We start from the raw sequence: 23,101 nt of genomic DNA on the forward strand, positions 1-23,101 counted from the left end.
AACTTTGACCACTAGTCCACATTTTGAGTTTGCATTTGACTGCTCTTGTTTAATTACGTCACCGTGAGCTGTAATTGACTTTGTTATCATCAGAGCATGTCTTTATGTTCTAAGATCTTTTAAATAAATAAGAGGCTTATTTAAACCTTTTGTCTGATATTGTAGTTACTTTCAGACACAGTTATAATTTGCTTCACGTCTATCAAGGGTTTGGGACTATTTAACTTTTACCAGATCAAGTAAACCCTCATAGGTACATTGTGAAGAGGTTGACAAGTTAGGAGATAAAGCACACAGAAACTAGCGAGAACATTGGTTTGCATGTTAAGACAAATTTCTAATTATTGTTAGAAAAGATGCTTGAAGGAAATCGATATAAACTAGCAAAATGTTTGCAAAGGCTTGTAGAGACATTAGTATTTTTGAAAGCAGGAAAGATAAAAAATGAACAATGCCTTCTCTGGGAATCGAACCGCGGACCTCTAGAATACCGACCCAGCGTGCAAACCACTACACCATGAAGGCTCGCCAAGGAGGTGGAAGAAATACATTATATACTCCCCCTTTTAAAGAGCGACTGGGGTTTTTAGGGTACCCAATCGCCAAATCCTCGGTGTGGAGAACCATCATCCAACACCCTTTTAGTTTGGGCGTCATTGTAGAGATATTAGGTATTTTTGAAAGCAATATAGATGAAAAATTAACAATGCCTTCCCCGGGAATCGAACTGCGGATCTCTGGAATACAGGCTCAATGTGCAAACCACTACATCACGAAGGCTCGCCAAGAAGGTAGGAGAAATACTTTATAGGCTTCAAATTAAAATGACGGATAAATATTTTGTTGAATGTTGTTGTTACAAGTGTGTAATTATCTTACTATCGTTTAAGAATCAATATAATAAATTACATGTATTTTGAACTGTGAAATTTTATTAGATTTTGGTTTTAATAGGGCTTTTTTAAACAAATATTGTTAAAAAATAAAATTTAATAGTGGCCTAAATCCATAATGACTAAGGTTATCTAATTACCTAATTTAATTATTTATAACTAATTACTTATCCTTAAAATTTTCTCTACATATTAAAGCGAGTTATTGACTTTCATTAATACTCACTGTGGTCACAAGATAAAACACAAAAATATAAAAATTCAAGTAAAACATATTCTCTGCATCTACTGAGAATAATATATACAAAACAACTTATCACCTCTGGTGCTTTAATGGCTTATTAGAATCTTAAAATATATTAACTGGGTTACAATCCCCTAGAACTCTACACAAAGCTATGGCATTAACTGCTTTAAGCAGAGCCTGACTAACTTTCAACACTTGCCAACTTGCCTACATCAGGCCTTTCAGGTTTGTTCTAATCAGCAGGTCTCTCTCCAGACAAGCAGCAGTGGGACAACATTCAGTCTTTTGTTATGAATCATGCTGATTATGATCTTACTTCTCATTTTAACATATGCCGTTTAACATAAAATCTCCCTGCTGTTTGCTAAACGTCTGGACTGACCAAGTGTGTGACAAAATGAGACACACAAAAAAAAAAAAAAAAAAAAAAAAAAAAAAAACATAAAGCTAACTCTTAGTAAAACGTAAATGTTACTTATCTTCTTTCAAATATGTCCAACTATTATAAGTGTTAAAATACTTAATGCTACTTGATAAACTGCATGAAGTTTATTTTATTCTCAAACTTATTAATAATTATGTTAATTAATTCATGTTTAGTAATAATGCATACTACTTAGGGATCTATTTTATTTTTAGGATGGTATTACAAAAGTGAAATTCAGGCATAGAATAATATTTTTAATTGAATGTACTCAGTTCCCACTTGCTCATAGGTCCTTAATTTTTTCCATTAATGGTTCTTAAAAGTCCTTAAAAGTACTTAATTTCCATGTGCAGAAATGTGTACGAACCCTCATTTTAGTACATGATTTACATGTACATTTACTGTTTGCTACATATAGCATGACCCATCTTACAACATAGGACATGTTTGTGTAATCGGACCAGCCAGTTATTAGGACCAAAACGATTGCTTCCAGATGTGGTCTGATTAACCAACATCGACTGTACTTATTTTTGTAGATATAGAAATAGCTGTTGAAGTCATGTTATGTTATTACTTGGATTAAAAAAGATTATTTTATATAACACCAGAAATTTCATCAGTGCTCATGTTTCATGTTTCCAGAGCAGACCGTTAAGAATATTATTTCTTTGGCTATTATTATGTTCAGAGTAGCTTTTGGAAAAAAAAGAATGCTTTGGTTTAAATTTTTTGAGATGTTTGTTTTAATTGCATTATGTGTTGTACTGTTTGTTATTTGAAGCAGCATGTTTTCTAATTTTTTTAAAATTTTATCAAGATTAAAGTTTGTTCTGAATTAAGTAAATAGTGAATATTTTTTAGATGGTCTTTGTTTTCTTTTAATCATTAGCAACTGTTTTGTATTTAATATTATAAAGCATCTGTGCAAGTTTACTGAAATGAATTTTATTTTTCAGGCTCGACTAGAGTATTTGAGAGATCAATTTCAGATCAGGGAAAGTGATTTCTTAACATTTGATGCTTTGAGACATGCATCTCAGTGTGTAGGGCGAGCCATTAGAGGAAAAACTGATTATGGCATCATGATTTTTGCAGACAAGGTACTATCTGTAGTTTTAGATGCATTGTATTTTTTATATAAAATATCAAATGTCTGAATTTTACATGAAATACAAAGTACAGTCAAAAGTCGTTAATCCGGACTCGTCGGGACTTCGGCGATTCTGGATTATCGATTTTTCCGTATTATAGATCATCAGTTTAAATTTGGTAAGATGGCATGCAGAAATTACAAAATTAAAAATATGAAACCGTAATTTATGAAATAAAGAACAATTATGATCTAAAGGGTATCAAAATTTACAAAAAGAAAAAGCTTAATATTTATTTGTTTACTTTATTAAACATTTCTTTCAATGTAAGTTGCTCCGTTTCATGTGATAATACTTTCTCTTTAATTCTATTAAACAGACATAATTCCTTGTTTAGTTACAAAGTTCCGCTGTTCAAGTCCTATAACTGCTGTGTTGAGAATACCGACTAATTTGTCAATGGAAATGTTTTCGTTTTCAATAACCTCTGGGTCACTTTCTTCACTATCCAAGCGAATTATAATGACGAGGAACTTGATTTAAATCATATCAAAGACAGAGTACATGGAAATGAAATACTACACTTAGTAGGAATTATAAACCAAATAAAATAAAAACATCTGCCTTGAAGATAAGGATAGTGCTGACAGATCAACTTCCAATCGGCTGTGTGAAATTGATAAACAGATTTCGGATTTCAAAACATACTTTCGCTTTGTAGATACAAATTACATATTAGTAAATATATATATGGGAAATTCTATTTGACATAATCTATCATAATCTAATAATGACGTTTCTGCCCCCCCCCTGCTGCAGAGCAGGGTGAAATTGATAAACAGATTTCAGATTTCAAAACATACTTTCGCTTTGTAGTAAATATATATCGGAAATTCTATTTGACATAATCGAAAGTTCAAGCTTACTTTTATAAAATTTCTCTAAAAGTCTGCAAAAATAATAAGCCGGATCCATTTGGAAGATTAAGGAACAACGCAATCTGCAACATTAACTGAATTAGATAACTTTAGCTTAGCGTATAACTCCGTTACACATTAAACGCGCATGCGCACAAACATATTCGCAGCCGTAAGGGTCTTACGCGCTCTCGTAAAAGCCTGTGCGCATGCGTGAACGCGACGCATGCGCAGAAAGTTTGTAGCTTTGAGGTCCGGATTACGGGTGTCCGAATTAACGACTTTTGACTGTATATGTAATTTTGCAACCGACAGTATGTAATAAGTTATATTTTAAAGGATTAAGTTTAATTTATATTGTATTTTATTAAAGTTACCTTTAGAATGAAAGTTTGAAAAATTTTATAATTGTTTGGTATTTTATTAAAATGGTCAGTTTTGAAAAATCAAAAATGTATTATGTGTGACATGCTAAAGGGGAAAAAAGTTACCAGAACTTTGTAAATCAACTTAATAGTGTTTGAATTTGTAAATTTGTTTAATTTTGTTCTAATAGAAGCCAGCAGAAAATTATATAAATATTGTGTTTTTCTTTTTAAATAAAAATGTTATCCATTGCTGTCATCTAGGAAAACAAAATATTCATTGTTTATAAAAAAAAAAAAAAAAAAAAAGAACGAGGATATTGCATTCTGTATGTCACTTAAGAATTTTATTATTATATTTCTATAGCTTATAACTAAATTAAATAACTAAGTATATTAATTAAATTAAGACTTATTAACATTTATTATATCTTCGCAAGAAGTAACTAGTCCAAACAATAATTAACATATTTTAATTTATTTGTGATAAAAATTAATATAAATGCAGCATGCTGTAGTGACAATGATATTTTAATATCAAAATAATTAGGTTGGATGAGCTTGGTAGAAAGTCAGTAGCTTATCAGTGTTAAGATTTATTAACAAAAGTTGAAAAATAAAAACAATATTATAGGTATTTTTGTTGCTTTATCAAAAATTTGGGTACTTTCTGATTAATGGAACAGGACACCATTTGATGTGAAATCTAACTGGAGATAGGTATAACAATCTTAAAAATAATCATTTTTTTTAAACGAAAAAAGTATTTTATGATAAAAACATAGAAATTCATACTAATGATGTGTATAGTTATTCCTGTTACTAGTTGTGTAGTGTTTCATTCGTTGTTGTTGTGACTTGTCTGACAGTAACATCAGAACAAGCCCATGAAATTTATCATGGCAAGGAATGCAAGATCGCACCTGTTGTTGGAAAGAGCCTGAGCACCATACAGGTGACAGTATGACTTTGCTCAACTCCAACTCCAATTTTGATGGAAAGCACCCTGTGGGGGGGGATGGATGCAAGGGTCTCCCACACATCCTTCCCTGCCACCAAACTCTCGAGAGGACTTTCGGCTCACCACATATTTAAAGGGCCCCTATGCTGCACAGACAATACATTTACAAACATCCAGGCCTTCGGGTACAGCGGTCAGTGTTGCTAACCACTGTCCTGGTTGGGCAGAATTTTATTCTTAGTTGTGATTGTCAGAATTCCACCAATGTGAGCTTAGCATCTGAAGGAATGTGGAAAAAATATGTTAGCCTTTAAACCAGATTTTTTTCTTTGTAAATCTTTCATTTTACTTCACTGTCTTTTGTTGCAGCATTATTTTGGTGCCTTTTTTAGTAATAAAATACTATTTTATTTTATAGTTTTTTGAATGAAGTCTTTCAGTATGGATGATAATTTTGTCTTGAACGAATTTAATGGTGACTTTTCATCATTTGCAACTGCCAATGTTTCTTTTTCTTTTTTAGTTCTTTAACAAACAAACAAGCAAGCAACAGCAACACCCCCAATAGTGATGGATGATACTTTTGTCTTGAAGGAATTTAATTGTGCTTGTTCATCATTTGCAACTGCCAATTTTTCTTTCATTCTTTTTTAGTTCTTTAATGAAAAACAAACAAATAAGCAACAACAGTGCCCCCAAAAAGGAAGAAAAACTCAAAATGGTAGAGGGGAAAATTTGACTGGGTTGATATAGATTCTTCTTCCATATTTGAATGATTTCTTTGCAATTCTACTAATGAGATGAAATAAACGGGTTACCATGTTCTGTGCTTTAACACACAATTTTCCACTGGTGTCCTGTTAATTAGAAAGCCCAAAATTGGTCATAAATTCCAGTATCACATATGATGAAACTCTGAAACTTTGGTCCTTTAAGTGTGATCTTGGGATGTTTAAATATAATGATGATGATGATAATGATCTTTAAATTGAAGATTAAGTATGATATTGATGTTAATCTTCAAGTATCCATTAAGTGTATTTTTCATGTTGATCCTTAATCTGAATATTTGGGAAAAGGAATGCAAGACACGTTGCTCTTTTGCATGTTATACATGTATTAGATGAACTGTGTAAAATTTTATACTATGTTTATAAAGTTACTGCTAGTGCTATTGCTGCTTTGATGCCCAACATGTCTTTGTATTATACAAATGCCCCAAAACAATTGCAATGTGTATCCCATAAATCCAGATGTATTCTATTTCAATTCAACTGAAGTACAGTATGCTCATATAACATAAGTTGAAATTTTTCACCCATTTGAAAAAAAAAAAAAAAAAGTCTTCCAATTTATATTGTATTCAGTTCTTAAACTGCAAGAAATGTTCTTTTTTTTTAGTCCAAAGGGGTTTTGTTCCTGAAGGACTATTTTTTTTGTTTTGCGATTTTGCATTGAATCACTATAAATGTCATTTCACTTTTCAAACTGTTGCCACCAAATGTTAGAGTCCTGCATTATATTTGAAGAAATTAAATAATGAAAAATCTGCATAAATGTATGTATATTTCTCACATTGTGATAAAACAACAGTACATAGAGCCATCGAATTTTTAATAACGTAATCCTCCTACGAATATGGGCGTGTGGAAGACCAAATTTGAAATTTGTTTTATTATCGATTTCATATTTTGTAAAACTTTAATGAATTTTTGATTAACAAACTCAAGGATTTCAAAAAGAGCAATGGCAACACTCTACGGGGGGGGGGACCTTTTTATTTCCAGCGCATGGAACTGTGTATCGGAAATTCTAAAGATATGCTCATTTTACAATTATTTTGCGGCATTGCTATTGAATTGAATTTTATGGTTTAAGTGCAAAGAACGTGATATTTAATAAATAAAGGTAGCACGCAAAACGTTAAAAAAAAATAATAATACACCTTTAGACATAATTTAAAATCTGAAACCTCTTTTTTTTTTTTTTTTTTTTTTTTTTTTTTTTTTTTTTTTTGGTCTTGACTGATAATTTTATCCTTGGACTTAAATTTATGTTGTAACATTTTGTGTACTCAATCAGTAGAAAAATAGTTTCGGATAAAAAGGGGGGGGGGAGAGAAAAACGGCCGTGTTGCTTATGTTGCCAGTAATATTATTGCTTTGTTTACATAATTCTAAATTCATTGATTAGAAGCTGACATATAATTCTACATTTTAAAAAATCTTTTGCCTTTAATATTATGCTGTGGATTCTGGACTTCACTTTGGGTTTGGATATATGTTGTTCCTTTCCATCATTCTTTTCCCAGAGAGTATATTTTGCATAATGCATAACTAGGAAAAGTGCCGATTTTTAATATGGATATATTGTTATGCTCATTATAATGTCACATACAATTCTTAAATCACCATATTCCAATTTATTCAATGTCTACATATATAAGTTGAATCTATAATGCTGGATTTTGATATAATTGTAATGAAATGTGTGCATTAGTTTTTGAAAAGAGTGATGTAACCTCTATTATTATTTTCAATATTGAAATTAAATGTTTCCAGTATGCATTTATATTTTATAAGCTTGTACTACTTATAATCAGGAATATAAAATTTATATTATTATAGAAGGTAAAAATGATCAAGGTTTAAGATTGAAATGTAAATCATGAAAAAAAAATATGTTTCTAATATGCATTGAAAGAATAGTTTTATTACATGTTAATGCATAAATTAATATATAGATATTAATTTATATGCTAAACATGTAATAATGCTAAAAAACAAAAATGTTCATAAAGATTTAGGGAATCATATTAATTATTTTAAGACCCAGTACTTAAAAGGAAAATTTAAATTAGCATTTTCATCAGGGCACTTTCTTTAATTGTATAGAATTGTTGTGTGGAAATAATTTATTAAAAAGTGGAAAGAAAACATTTTCATTATCTGCAATATTATCATAGTAAGATCATATAATACTGCTATGCTGATATCATAAGGGTCTAAAAATTATTTTGAATAGACTAATTAAATGATACTGAAGTTCTTAAATATGCAGGGTGTTCAGTAAGGAAGTGATAAAAAGAAATAACACATGTATCTGAAATCATTGTGTTTATTGTTGTGGTTTATTTAGCTGGAAAGAATTATTAAGAAGTTTAACTACACCTCTGCTTAAGTGCCATTTGTAGCTTGAGCTATGTCCAGACTATGTTGTATCTCATTTTACATGTTTGAAAATATTACTGGTGTGTGACCACCTCTGTAATTGGGGCATGAAAATCTGCAACATTGGCCTCAGATGTTCAAAAGACACTTTGCTAGGATCGTGTCATAACCGGGGGGGGGGTAATGTAAAGGGTCAAGTCTATATGTCAGGGCAAACAACCAATTTTAGGCTCTTCTGTCTGGTTATGTAAAGTGCAATCAACACTTTGGGTTTGGATATATGTTGTTCCTTTCCATCATTCTTTTCCCAGAGAGTATATTTTGCATAATGCATAACTAGGAAAAGTGCCGATTTTTAATAATGTCTGTACTTTGTGTTTGGGCAGGGGTGCCTCAAAACTACATGTACACTTTACAGGGGGGGGGAATGGTGAGTTCTAGATCTTCTGTTCTACTGGGCTGATTGACAAAATTTATCTTTCATTTTTCATGCCTCTAAAGCGTAAATTAGGATATATGTTAGATTTATATATAACATTGTTTTAACATAGGTATTCTGACACAAAATTGGACGTTTTCTAAATGACATGCTGATTTTTTCCCCTATTTCTATTCTACAACTTAAAAACTTGCCATAGTGCCAATTTTTCGCACAAGTAGTTTTTAAAAATTAACTCTTAAAATTTTAGCTTTTCAATATCAGTTGAATTTGGTATATATTTATTAATATCACCTTTTTTTATTACACTTACTTGATTTCTTCTTTACATTTCGAAATTTAGGTTCAGTCCAAGTAAAATTCACAGCTTCTTTCTGATTTGTTTTTTAAATTTGTATTTTCTAGCAATTTTTATAAATTTTTCAGAAATTTTTTTAATTATAACCTATAAAAGTTTTGCCATCATCTTAAAGAAGACATATTTCTAGACTACTTGTAAAAAATTAAGTTTTTTATTCAAAATTTCCAGAGAATTAATATACTGGCACGTTTATAAGACATAATAATGCCAAATGTGATTTCCACACTTTGTTAAAATTATTTGAAAGTATGAACAATGCATCTTTATCTCCGGTCATGCACAATGAAAAAAGGGAAAGGCAAATAGGTTGCTATAAGTTAGGAATTTCGTCAAGTGAATTTTTCTTGGCACAAACTGAAAAAAGTGTGTCACGGTAAATTTTTAATGTTTTCCATAAGTTTCTCACCAAATTTTACAAAATTTAAAATTTAGGCATAATTTGAGTTGTAGAATTGGAAGTATGGAAAAAAAAAAAATTTGTATGTCATTTCAAGAAAAGTCCGATTTGATGTAAAACACTTATGTTAAACTGATGCTATATATAAATATAATACACATGCTAAGTTTTATTTTTGAGACATGAAAAATGCAAGTTAAATTTCATCAGTTGGCCCAGTAGAACAGAAGATATAAAACAGTTCCCTTCTTTTTTTGTGCAAGCTGTTCAGACTTTGAAGGGAGATTAAGAACATTCATATGAAAAATATTCGCATAAGAAAGCATGATCAGACATGCAACCTACAGCAGATAGAAGAGACACACAGACACAGCAAGAGCATAGTATACAGACACAGCAAGAGCATAGTACACAGACACAGCAAGAGCACAGTACATTGCTTTGTTTATTTATTTTTAAATTCATCAATTAGATGCAAACATGTGAAAACAAAAATGTTTGAATTTACATGTGTAAAGTACTTTTTTAAGTGAAAGTTAACAGTAAAACAACAACACACTGCTTTTACAAGGGGTGTCAAAGTTCTGATCATTTGTGGCGTGCCACTGACACTGTATCGATTGTTGAACATTTTCAAAAATATCCACATTTTCATAGATATTAGCAATGGGAACAATTCTTGCCATGATGTCTGTGTAAAAAGCCATGGAATTTTCTTGCAGAATGGCTTTGACGGTCATGAAAATAAATTGTACATAATTCAAATGAATGTGAAGGTCATGTGATGGGTCCACTAAAAACCACTCTGCAGTAAAATTTGCAGCTATCTTCTGAAACTTTTTTAAAATTTGTAGTTTCTAGTAATTTTTATAAATTTTTAATTATAACCTATAAAAGTTTTACCATTATCTTAAAGAAGATATATTTCTAGACATACCTGTAAAAAATTAAATTTTTTATTCAAAATTTCCAGAGAATTTATATATTGGCCAGAGAATTTATTTATATATACCGGGTGGCCATAATTAAACTGACAGTGTTCACAGTGTTCTGTAGCTTGATCTATTTGCGAGAATGACGCCGAATTTTGTAGGAAGATTAAACAAGACGGGGGATGAAGGATTCTGCGAAAAAACAAATTAATTCCAAAAGTCACCGCTAGGGGAATATTTGGCGCTGTGTAATAGAAAACAGAGTGTTAACAAATGCAAATCAATGCAGAAATTACCTTTTATTTTGCATTTAAATGAGGTTCAATGTGGCTGCCATTGTTGTGAACCACATATTGCATTCTGTGCACAGTATGCCCAACAGCAGAAAGTAACATGTCTGCAGGAATCTCCCGTACAGTCCGTGATATGTTATCCTTCAACGTAGCCAGGTCCTGGACCACTCCTTGATAGACTTTGGACTTAAGGTAAACCCATAGCCAGAAGTTGCATGGGGTAAGATCAGGCGACTGAGGTGGCCATGCAGTTGGAAAGTAGCGGCTAGTGACTCTTTTTGTTGTGAATTTCTGTCGTAGCATCTGTTCCACCCGTACAGCAACGTGTGAAGGGACTCCAACTTGCATGAAAATGATTTCCCCCAGGCATTGTCTTTGCTGAAGTGCCGGAATGACAAAGCTGTTCAACATGTGGCGATATTTCTCTCCAGTAACAGAACAGGTTTCCGGTCTTGTCGGGGTAATGTTGTCATAGAAGAATGGACCTACGATAAATTCCGCTGTGAACCCACACCAAACAGTTACCTTTGGTGAATGTAAGGGAATTGCTGTGACTGCATGTGGTGATTTGTCATCCAAATTCGGCAGTTCTGGGTATTCACAGTTCCATTCAGGTAAAAGTGGGCCTCGCCTCCCCATAAGATTTTCCACGACCAAGCATCATCCACCTCCATTCTGGCAAGAAAGGTGAGAGCAAAAGTCAATCGCTTATTATGGTCGGGGTACAGTAACTCCTGTACACGGCTGATCTTGTACGGATAGAAGTTGATAATCTCTCGTAAGATTTTCCATACTGTACTGTAAAGCATATCCATATTCCGAGCTACTCCACGAGCGCTAGAGGTGGCAGCAATATTGTCTGGTCCTCTGTTGACAATCGCCATGGCAACTGCTTCGATTGTATCCTGTGGTACAGGTTTTCGTCCTCTGCCTGACTGAACCTTCAGAGAACTTGTTTTCTCAAACGTCGCAACCATTGCTTTTAGCCCATTAACTGACACAGGACCATTACCTTTACACATTTTTTTGTGCGTTCTAAAAGCACAAAGAGCGGCTGATGCGTTGCACTGGTTGAGGTAAAAGAATTTGACCAGTAACGCACGCTCGACTAAAGATGGAGACACTGCACATAAACTTTCAATACGATTGATTCGAAACGTAACACATTGCCTTTTAAAACCCAAGCAGCTGGCACTGTGCAAATGGATGTAACGTGGAATTTGAATAAAGAACTTCTGCTCAGCGTATGTGATATTGCAGATCACGAGACTTTATTGGTGTTTATGTAGATTTTGCGCTTTTTAAAAAATTTTGCCATATTGCACTTGAACTAAATCAGAAAATGTGCATAATAAAAGGTAATTTTATTCCGTATTAATTTGCATTTGTTAACACTCTATTTTCTATTACACAGCGCCAAATATTCCCCTAGCGGTGACTTTTGGAACTAATTTGTTTTTTAACGGAATCCTTCGTCCCCCGTCTTGTTTAATCTTCCTACAAAATGTGGCGTCATTCTCGCAAATAGATCGTGCTACAGAACACTGTGAGCACTGTCAGTTTAATTATGGCCACCCGGTATATATTATATACTTCTCCATTTTCTATCATGCTTTCCTAGGTAGATATGCATCATATAAGTTTTCTCTGCCTGAGCTTAGGATTATCTTCCATAACAAAGTAAATTTTAAAATGCATTTGGGATCTGAAATCCCTATGGAAAAGGTTTCTCATTTTGCCAAGTGTTTTGATGACAAAGAAAATCAACAGCTTTTCAGTAGTTTCCATGGAGTGATTGTGGCCACAAGGATGACCGAAAAGCATAACAAACTTTTTGCCTTTAATGTTTTCCAACTTTTCATATTTATACATTATCTTTCCATCTGCAATTTTCCATTTGGCATAAAAGTATTTAATTTTTTAAATAAAAGCCAAAAGTTTACAGTTAGTTTTTGAAAAATCATGCATAATTTTCATACTTGTGAATATTAATGAATTGCATAAAAATTGTTATACTGAAATTAATTTTGTGTAAAATGTGAAATGCATTCTGAAAGTATTGAAATAGATTCATAAATATATTTTTTTGTAACTTTTAGAGGTTTTCTCGTGTGGATAAATATGGGAAATTACCTAAATGGATTCAAGAATACTTAACAGAATCTTTCCATAATTTATCTATTGAAGAAGCTGTCCAAATTGCAAAACGATTCTTAAAGCAAATGGCACAACCTTTTACTAGGGTTTGTTTCTTTAGATTTTCAATTTTTTTAATCTTTAGATTTTCAATATTTTTTTAAAATTCTTCGTGATTTCACTAAGTTTGAACTTTTGATGCATGCAATGTCCAGTGCTTTGAAACTTTCATTATATGCAAGGTTTGTCTAAATTGGGCAATATTCAGCAAAGCATCACCAAACAACATATCATATGTGTAAATCTGCAGTTTTACCCCCTAGCAAAATTTGTGTGCATTCTCACTGATTTTTTTGCGTTCTGAAAAGCATAATGTTGTTAATAATTTTGTATATAGATAAATAATTTTAGTGAAATTGTTGTATTTCTTTTGTGTAATGTAATATGAAAATCTGAATCAACTCTCACTTGAATGCAGGATATGGTGGAGAATGTCAATGATTTAATAATCGTGGGACATTGGATGACACGTAGAATACTTGTAATACTTGTAGATGAACTTAACATTATAGTTCAGGTACTTTCAAAAGGAGATTTGGAGTAAGAGAAAACTTTGGACATGGTTTGTGCTGCATTTTCCGACAGCTAGTTTTTGAAGATGTGATTGAGGATGTAGATATTGACCTGTCTTTTTTGACTGTAATAATAAAGTGCGACAGAAGTGTTTTTAAAATGATTTGGAATAAAAAAAAGAAGCTGTTCAGAATGGTAATCACCACTATCTCCATGACAGCACAAATTCTATTACTAAAGTCTAATTGTTAAAATGATATTAATTGTCTTATTTGATCGGCAGAGATTAAATACATCATGATTTCGTTTCTCTATATCAGGCTATTAATAAAAAATTTTATGCAATAGTTTTGGGCAGACTTGTGAAAAATTATCTTGTTAGAGCTCAATTTTGGATTGGTTTGATTGTCTGAATATTGCAGAACAACAAACAACATAGGCTATCAGCCTAAGAGGAGAAATGCCTTTATGAAAGAAACTGGCTTATATTCATTTACAGATGGGGAAGACAAATCATGACAGCTGTTTTGGCTGGTTCGAACACAAACCAGATTGAACAACCAGTATTCAACAGTCTTAATATTTCAGCCATGGATAAGGCCCACATTTTTGGAAGAAATGTGCTTGGTTTCTCTTGCATTATAATGGAGCCACTCGCTGCTGCACATGAGAAACAACTTGCATCATCACTCACTGCTCTTTTTGAGAAGTGGTTCTTGACCAAAAAGTAAATGTGAATAATCTTGCAGATGTGAATAATCCTCCCTTACCTTCTGATTTTGGAGTTTGAAACTATTTTCTGTTTCTGAAATTGAAATCCATTGTAAGAAAATGCTTGTATTCTAATGTATAAAATAATTTTTAAAAAAATGTAGAATTTACTTTGACATATATGTTCAAATGGCTATGAAATTCATTTAAAAAACTTGTGTAGTCACACACTAGAGCAGGGGTTCTCAACCGAGATGAGGGACGAGATAGTCAGTCTGACTTCAACTGCTTCCTGCTGTCAGGTTAAAAAATAATCTAAATCTAAATAAATGTTTATGTAATTTTGAAGTTTTTGAAAGGAAGGGGGTAATGATCTAGCAGTGGTGAAAGGGATGCATGAGGCAAAACAAATTGAGAACCAATGCACTAAGAGTGTATAACTGCTAAAAGTTATTATTTTAAAAAATATTAGTTTTGATTTCATTATTTATTTCTTAGAATTAATATCAGTCCTGGAACATTTTAGACAAACCTTGTATTTTTCCGTATCTTAAAATAGTGTAATGGCTATGAAATTCATTTAAAAAACTTGTGTAGTCACACACTAGAGCAGGGGTTCTCAACCGAGATGAGGGACGAGATAGTCAGTCTGACTTCAACTGCTTCCTGCTGTCAGGTTAAAAAATAATCTAAATCTAAATAAATGTTTATGTAATTTTGAAGTTTTTGAAAGGAAGGGGGTAATGATCTAGCAGTGGTGAAAGGGATGCATGAGGCAAAACAAATTGAGAACCACTGCACTAAGAGTGTATAACTGCTAAAAGTTATTATTTTAAAAAATATTAGTTTTGATTTCATTATTTATTTCTTAGAATTAATATCAGTCCTGGAACATTTTAGACAAACCTTGTATTTTTCTGTATCTTAAAATAGTGTAATGAAAATTTAATGCATACACTAGTTTGCAAAGGCATTCCAGATTGTTCTAGTACAATGATCGCCAAACAGTCGAACACAAGCTACTAGCAGCTCATGGGGACATTTTCGATAGGTCGCGTTAACGCCTCAGTTGTCTAACCTTGATTCCTCCATTGAGTTGATGCTGATGACCACTGCTTGTTTCTCCCACACAACCACCATTGTCAGCCTCATCTCATATTCTCAATGCATGAGGTTGAGTGCGCTATGCTTTTTGTGTATATATCAGGAATCTACTAACTTGGATAGTTTGATTTACGCATTGGTACCAAGCTAGATATATTCTAACCATGGCGTGTTCAAGCAAGAAGCAAAAATCACTTTCATTCAGAACAGGAAGATTACTTCTTTATCGAGGTAAAGGACAAATGTGTGTGTTTACTATGCTATGCAAGTGTATTAGTTCGTAAGAGAGTAGTGGATTCAAAAACCACTTCCAAAATTTCAATTGTTTGTTAAATTGCCTTTTATAGAGATTAATGCTGAAGAGTTCTCTACTTTTGAGCATTTTGATTTTCAAGAAGATGGTGCTGCAGTAGAGGGGGAACTGATTGATTTTCAAGATGATATGTCTGTAAAATCCCTTTCTTCAAGCTCTGAAAATGTTTGGCTCTTGTTCCTAAAGAAAAATACCCAATTTTGGTTCAGGTTTGTCTCAAAGTGAAGGCAATATTAAGCTCTATATCTGTGTGAGATTTCTCAGGTAAAGGACAAATGTGTGTGTTTACTATGCTATACAAGTGTATTAGTTCGTAAGAGAGTAGTGGATTCAAAAACTACTTCCAAAATTTCAGTTGTTTGTTAAATTGCCTTTTATAGAGATTAATGCTGAAGAGTTCTCTACTTTTGAGCATTTTGATTTTCAAGAAGATGGTGCTGCAGTAGAGGGGGAACTGATTGATTTTCAAGATGATATGTCTGTAAAATCCCTTTCTTCAAGCTCTGAAAATGTTTGGCTCTTGTTCCTAAAGAAAAATACCCAATTTTGGTTCAGGTTTGTCTCAAAGTGAAGGCAATATTAAGCTCTATATCTGTGTGAGATTTCTCTTTTCAGTATGAAATTTATTAAAGATAAGAAACAGACTCGCTGATCAACACTTGGACAACTGTATTCAAATGGCAGCCACTATGTACTCTCCCAATTCTTAAAACTTGTTGATGACAAAAAGGAGTTCATCCTTCTGATTAAAGTTAATAAGTCCGATTAAAAAAAAACTGTCATTACATTTGTTATTTATTTACAACTACATTTCAACTTTTCTTTCTTAGTATAAATCAATTTCAGTTACTTTTTGTTGTATACAGTTTAATTAAAATTTATTTCATATGTACTAGAAATGCAAGTTTATAGGCAATAAATAAATGTAAGGTTTAAAAAAAAATGGTGGCTGTTTTGGTTGATATCTCATAGTGGGATTTAAAATTGGAACAGTAACTCAGAAGCTTCATAAGTTTGGTGACCACTGTTCTACTATATGGATATAATATTTTAATTATCTAATTAGATAATCTTTACTCATTTTCAGATTCTTTTGTAAATCATATCAATCTTTTTTTATATATATCAGCACTTAATTGTTCATTATAGATAAATTAAAAACGAACTCATTTTGTCTTGTTTGTTTCCTTCCTCTGTAATTTAATCTCCTCCTTTTAGTATGTGTCTGTTAAGGAATAATTTTACAGGGTTCGTACGGTCCTGAAAAGTCCTTAATTTTTTCAAAAATGATTTTTGGTCCTTAAAAGTCCTTAATTTTGGCCAAAATGAATATATGGTCCTTAATTTTGCTCATTTGACATTTCTTATCATTTCTAATGATTGTCATTCTACGTATGAATTGCGATTTATCATGAATATGGAATTAAAATTGCACTGCTCTTAACCAATCTGTTGGCGGATTTGCGTTGCAAACGATGAAAAAAAAAAAAATTAGCTACCCGAACGAAAGTATCGGTGTCTGATTGGCTATTCACCCAATCTTTCGAAACAGGTGTTATCTATAAATTTAGGCAGATTGTGACGAAAGCGTGAAGCCGGAAGTTCTTTAAGAGGCGAAACATGGACCTTATAAGAAATAGACTAATCCAATTGCGTTTTCTCCCTTGTCTGGCGCGTTCCCGGCGATCACATCCGGAGGAGTAGGGACGACTTCCAGAAATTAGCAATAGTTGGCTATTGCAGCACGTACAATTGTCACAAATAAGCTGGTGGTAGTGCCTCATTTCACAAGTAAGAATTTTTAAATATTTTTATTTTTGACACTGAGATTGCTTTTTAAATACTTAGCATTTTTTTCAAGCATAATTAACGTTCTAAATGATTATAAAGCTGTTGCATGCTTTCAGGCTTGTATAGATTTTTAGCTTTTCCTATGATGTAAGTTAATTTGTAACTTCTTCTTTTAGAAAATAATATTTTAAATATGAACTAACAGAAAAATTCAACCAAGTAATTTTCTCTTACAATTACTAAAACTATAACTAATACTAAACTATAGCTAAAATACTAAAATGCCTAAAAATGAATTTTTGAAAGTTTTTCTTTAAAATTTATAATTTTTTGCTGCTTTTTTAAATTATAGGTAAATTTTAATTTCTAGCATTATAACTAATCAAAAATAAGAATAGTTAAGAACCAAAAGTATACATCTTATATAGCTGGTTTTGTTGTTAAAAGCTTAGCTTATAAAGTAAAATGTAATATCTGTTTCTCAGCTTTAGTTTCAACAGAACCATATCATGGTTTGCTAGGTTTCAGATATTGTAGATCTGAATGTAAAGGTTTGACTTCTCCTTCCAGTGACGTCCAAATGATCTGCAAAAATGCAGAAATAATTTTTAGGCAGACTGAAAAGGAATTTAAATTGAATAAAAAAAATATTATAAATTTCATGACTCTAAAAGTCTTAAAAACCGTAGGAACACATATATTTCCTTCTCTTCAAGACCATATTTATGATGATGAGCCAGATAAAAACCACCTGATTAAATTAATTAAAGCAGTGATATTTCAATATTTAAAAATCAGAATGCATCATGCAGTTGCATGTTACAATGAATCTAAACAGAGAAAAAATATTCGAAGCAGATTTACTAAATTTTATTTAAGCATCAATAAACCATATTATCTGTTTCTCTTCCTCTCTCTAAATATATATGTAGTGGGGGAGTTGAAGATGCTAAATAACAATTCCAACGTTGTTTTCCACACCACAGAACATTTAATAAAGGTAATCAGAAGAAGGTACAGATTAGATTAATCACAAGTGCCGTTTGATACAAACAGGATTCTGTATAGTTTTACCAGTCTTATCACATAACCGATTAGTGCTTACTCGCACTTGCTTATGTTATAAAGTCAATTTACCACCTTCGCGTGGAAAACTACAGTTCTTTATTCTACACCTTCACGTGCAGACAGACATCTCACCACCTTCGCGTGGGATAGCAGAAGAGTCTGTCATACTCCTTTCACCTCGCTGCTGGCGCATCGGTGAGGCCCTCTGGTGGTTGTGTCGCACTTCCAGATACTACATATATATATAGGTGTGTGTATTTACATTAATAGATATAATCTTGTTTTCACAAATATTTGAAATAAAAAGTGAAGTAAGCGAATTTTTCAATGCAACAAATATCCTAAATTGTTTACTTTCATACATATGTATTTATGGATGTATAGTCATTCTGCTTAAAGTATAAAAAACAGGTATATAAAATTACAAGGTTACTTTATGCGCATTAATAAAAATTTAAGATTGGACATATAATATCTTGTATTTTATAGTAATTATTTTTTTAAAAATTTATTTCTAGTTCCACATAAGATTTTTTTATTTACTGCGAATTTTTTTAAAATTTTTCATTACACTCAGAAAAGTTTATGCTCCGAATTTTATGAGTTATTAATATTGTCATCATCTTTTAATACCATAATAATTTTGAAAACAGAAAAAATAAATAAAACAATCCTTGGTTTCTATAAACATTTGAAATGATAAATATTTGCTACTACTGCCTGAAAATGTTTATAAAATTTTTAAAAAAAATTACCAAATCTTGTTTAATTTGACCTTATTTGTTTCATAGCATCATGTACTATCAATCTTACTTAATTTTACTTTATTTGTAGGCAAAAGTAAATTCATAAATTTTTTGTTTAGAGTTTTTACCGTTTTATCAAAGTAATGATGTTTAGACAAGAATTACGCTTATGCTCAAAATGCAGTAAAAAAAAATTCTCAAAATGCACTAAAAAGTGGTTTCATGAGATATATAAAATCTTATTAGCAAAAACTGTGATTTTTATTATCTCATCATTTATAAAACGTATCACATTTAATAATTAAAAAGAGTTATGTGATACAAACGCCATATGTTTCAATGTTATGATAAACTAAATCGTCTCTACTCTCTCTTCTCGACATGTGTGTGACGCACGCCCCGCCCACTGGGTTAGTCTATTTCTTATAAGGTCCATGAGGCGAAAGTGATGATGAAGGTGCTCGAGAAAAAAAAAGGGGGGGGGATTCTGAAAATATTTGCCAAAATTCCAACCTGGAAGGCCACAACCCTTCCGACGCCAATAGGAACAAGATGCCTGGAAAGTGCATTTTCAATAAACTGTGGCTTCATCAAGCTGACTACAAAGACTGGATATTGATGGATGGCAATCCTTAAATGTGGTCTTTGAAACAAATTGAAATTTCTAGAATGGGAGAGTCAGCGCTGAAAATTCACATGAAAATTAAGTTTCGTTTTATCATTTCAATTTGTTTTTACACGGTTTTGCTTAGCTTAATTTCTGTGTTTGTTTCAATTAAGCCATAAATTAATTTATCACCTTCTATGGAGTTTATTCTCTTTTGCACATACTATATGTATGGGATATCGGGATTATGAGTTTATTTCTGCAGAGGGTCTGTTATCGATTTCGCGGGAAATCTGTTGGCTCCATTTCGATTTTAGGTCGCCAAGGGCAAATTCGGTAACGCTAGCCGAGAAAAAGTGAAGTTCGGAAATACGTTTAGAAGCTTCAATAGACAATTAAGTATTTGGTTTAAACCTATGTTGTTGATAGTAATGCATAATTTTTGCTAATGGCGATACAATTATTAGTTGAAAATAACTAATTAAAATTTTTTTAATATTTTTAAAGTTGAAAACAACTAATTGAAACTAATTTTCCTGAATTAACTAGACGCAAAATTAACTTTCATGAATTACTAAAGTTATTGGGTAGAAGTTTAACTGAAAATATACATTCCGTATTATATATATATATATGTAATATAACAAGCAAGGTAGTTAGTACAATACTGTAAGACCAATTTGGTCTAAATAAGTAAATTAGAAATTGTAGTAAGCTCACCTAAAAGTTACCAGGAGCTGTGGCTCCAAAAAGTTCAACACGTTTTAAGAAACAATGTCATTTAAGGGTGATATATATATATATATATATATATATTTATACAGTACAAAGTCCGAGGTCTGGACTCGTCGGGACTTCGGCGATTCCAGATTTGAGATTTTTCCGGATATTAGATCATTTTAAATCTACTAAGATGGCACGTAGAAATTATAAAATTGAAAATATGAAATCGTGATTTATGAAATGAAGCATTTATGATTTAAAGGGTATCAAAATTTACAAAAGAAAAGAGCTTAATATTTATATGTTTACTTTATTAAACATTTCTTAAAATGTGAGTTGTTTGATTTGTTTTTTCTGCTAATACTTTACACTAATACTATAGACATACAATTTCTTGTTCAGTTATTAAGTTCCATTGTTCAAGGTCCTGTAATTGCTGTGTCGAGAATTCCGAATAACTTGTCAATCAATTTTTTTTTCTCTTTCAGTAACCTCTCTGTTACTTTCTTCACTATTGGTAGCTGTATTTTCTGGATTTAGAACCATACTACAGATTTCGCCCTCCGTTAATTGATTGATGATTGGGCATTGTCATCGCAATGAAAAACTTCTGTTTAACTTCGCTAAATTCTGCCGCCTGTTGCGGCCATGCGAGCTCTGGCGCTGGTTCTGGCTTTATGTGAATAACAAACCAGTTATTCTTAATTCAAATAGCACTAAATATAATCGTTTGTCCTATGAGTATCATTAACAAAATCTATTTTTAGCATAAGGAAAGAAATTTCTGCTAAATCTCCCCTTGTCAACATTTTAGCGCATTAAACTTAAATCTGTAATCGGATAATACTCTGTTATTTGGCGTCGCTGCATGATTCATCACTCAAGTTGTCATCCGTTGATAAACATGCGGTGATGAAAGCAAAATACAATAAATAATGATTCGCGATTTCGGCATCAAGGATATAAAGTATTAGTTGGTGTAAAATTAACAAATGTTTCGGTTTGAGATTATGCCGAGCAGATACGCAGCTATGGAGTCAAGTTACTAATCACACAAATTTATGCTAAAATAATTATTTCTTCAATAATGAGATATTTTATTTAGCGCCAAACTGAGATTAAGAATCGGGATTTCCGGCATGTTTTTTTATGATACGGAAAAAAATCTAATGCGCGTGCGTAAAGCATACCCCTTCCCTTCAAAAAAGCCCTAAAAAATTGGTTGGTGGTGGCTTTGAGGTCCGGATTTTAGATCATTCCAGATATTGGATGTCCGGATCTTGGACTTTGTACTGTATATTTATATATATATATATATATACATCTTTCAAAATATAACTACCAGTATCGATTCACTCTTTTAAAATAATTCTACTTTAATTAAACTTAGGAGATAATATAATCAATTAATCAATATTGTTTAGGAAATAAATTATATATATATATACAGTCAAAAGTCGTTAATCCGGACTCATCGGGACTTCGGCGATTCCGGATTATCGATTTTTCCGGATTATAGATCATCAGTTTAAATCTCGTAAGATGGCATGCAGAAGTTCTAAAATTAAAAGTATGAAACCGTAATTTATGAAATAAAGAACAATTATGATCTAAAGGGTATCAAAATTTGCAAAAAGAAAAAGCTTAATATTTATTTGTTTACTTTATTAAACATTTCTTTCAATGTAAGTTGTTTAAGTTTTGCTTCGTTTCATGTGATGATACTTTCTCTTTAATTCTATTAAACAGACATAATTTCTTGTTCAGTTACAAAGTTCCGCCGTTCAAGTCCTATAATTGCTGTGTCAAGAACACCGACTAATTTGTCAATCGAAATTTTTTTGTTTTCAATAACCTCTGTCACTTTTCTTCGCTATCGGAAGCGAATTATAATGACGAGGAACTTGTTTTAAATCATATCAAAGACGAAGCATATCGAGATGAAATACTACATTTGGTAAGGAATTATAAGCCAAATAAAATAAAAACATCTGCGCTGAAGATAAGGATAGTGCTGACAAATCAACTTCCAATTCATTACGCGCCCGCCGCCGAGCAGCGTGAAATTGATAAACAGATTTCGGATTTCAAAACATACTTTCGCTTTAGATCCTTTACATATTAACAAATATATATCGGAAATTCTATTTGATATAATCGAAAGTTTAAGCTTACTTTTATAAAATTGCTCTTACAGTCTGCAAAAAATAATAAGCCGGATGGAATTCGAAAATTAAGGAACAACGCAATCATCAACATTAACTGAAATAGATAATTATTTAGCTTATACGTCCATTATACATAAAATGCGCGCGCGAAAAAGTATTCTGCACTTGCGCACACTCATATGCGCAGTCGTAAAAGATCTTACGCGCACGCGTGAACGCCTCTGCGCATGTGTCAACGCGGCGCATGCGCAGAAAGTTTTTAGTTTTGATGTCCGGATTATAGATCATTCCGAATTATGGGTGTCCGAATTAACGACTTTTGACTGTATAGTAAAAATGTATATTTTCACTATTCAAGTATTCACTGTGACAAATATTCTTATCTTGTCACATGAACAGGCCTCTGTGGAAAGGGGCTTCTCTGTAAATAAAGCAATTGAAATTGAAAATTTAAGTGACACATCATACATTTTTCAACGCACAGTATTTGATTACATAAAATTTTCTGGAGGTGATCTTAATATCGAAATTAATAAAGAAATGAGATCAGCAGCAGCTTCTGCAAGAAGTGGAGTTCGTTATTTAGAAGTTCAGTATTTAGAAGAACAAAAATCTTTAACTAAATCTGAAAATTCAAAGAGGAAAAGAAATATTATTGAGGAAGA

At 32.0% G+C, this 23,101-nt stretch overlaps 1 protein-coding gene across 6 annotated transcripts in view; it reads left to right on the forward strand.

Moving 5' to 3' along the window:
* Positions 1-23,101, forward strand: part of Xpd (general transcription and DNA repair factor IIH helicase subunit Xpd) — a 149,320-nt gene that overhangs the window by 121,450 nt on the left and 4,769 nt on the right. For all 6 annotated transcript variants that reach the window (XM_085815933.1, XM_085815932.1, XM_085815934.1 and 3 more), the window contains exons 22-23: positions 2,527-2,670; positions 12,596-12,739. In XM_085815933.1, the coding sequence (XP_085672059.1) occupies positions 2,527-2,670; positions 12,596-12,739 (288 nt within the window). The remainder of the gene's footprint in view (positions 1-2,526; positions 2,671-12,595; positions 12,740-23,101) is intronic.

This window comes from Stegodyphus dumicola, chromosome 4 (genome assembly GCF_044657685.1).
Source record: "Stegodyphus dumicola isolate Sdum_Otavi_A_Nest chromosome 4, ASM4465768v1".
In the NCBI taxonomy this organism is placed as follows: domain Eukaryota; kingdom Metazoa; phylum Arthropoda; class Arachnida; order Araneae; family Eresidae; genus Stegodyphus; species Stegodyphus dumicola.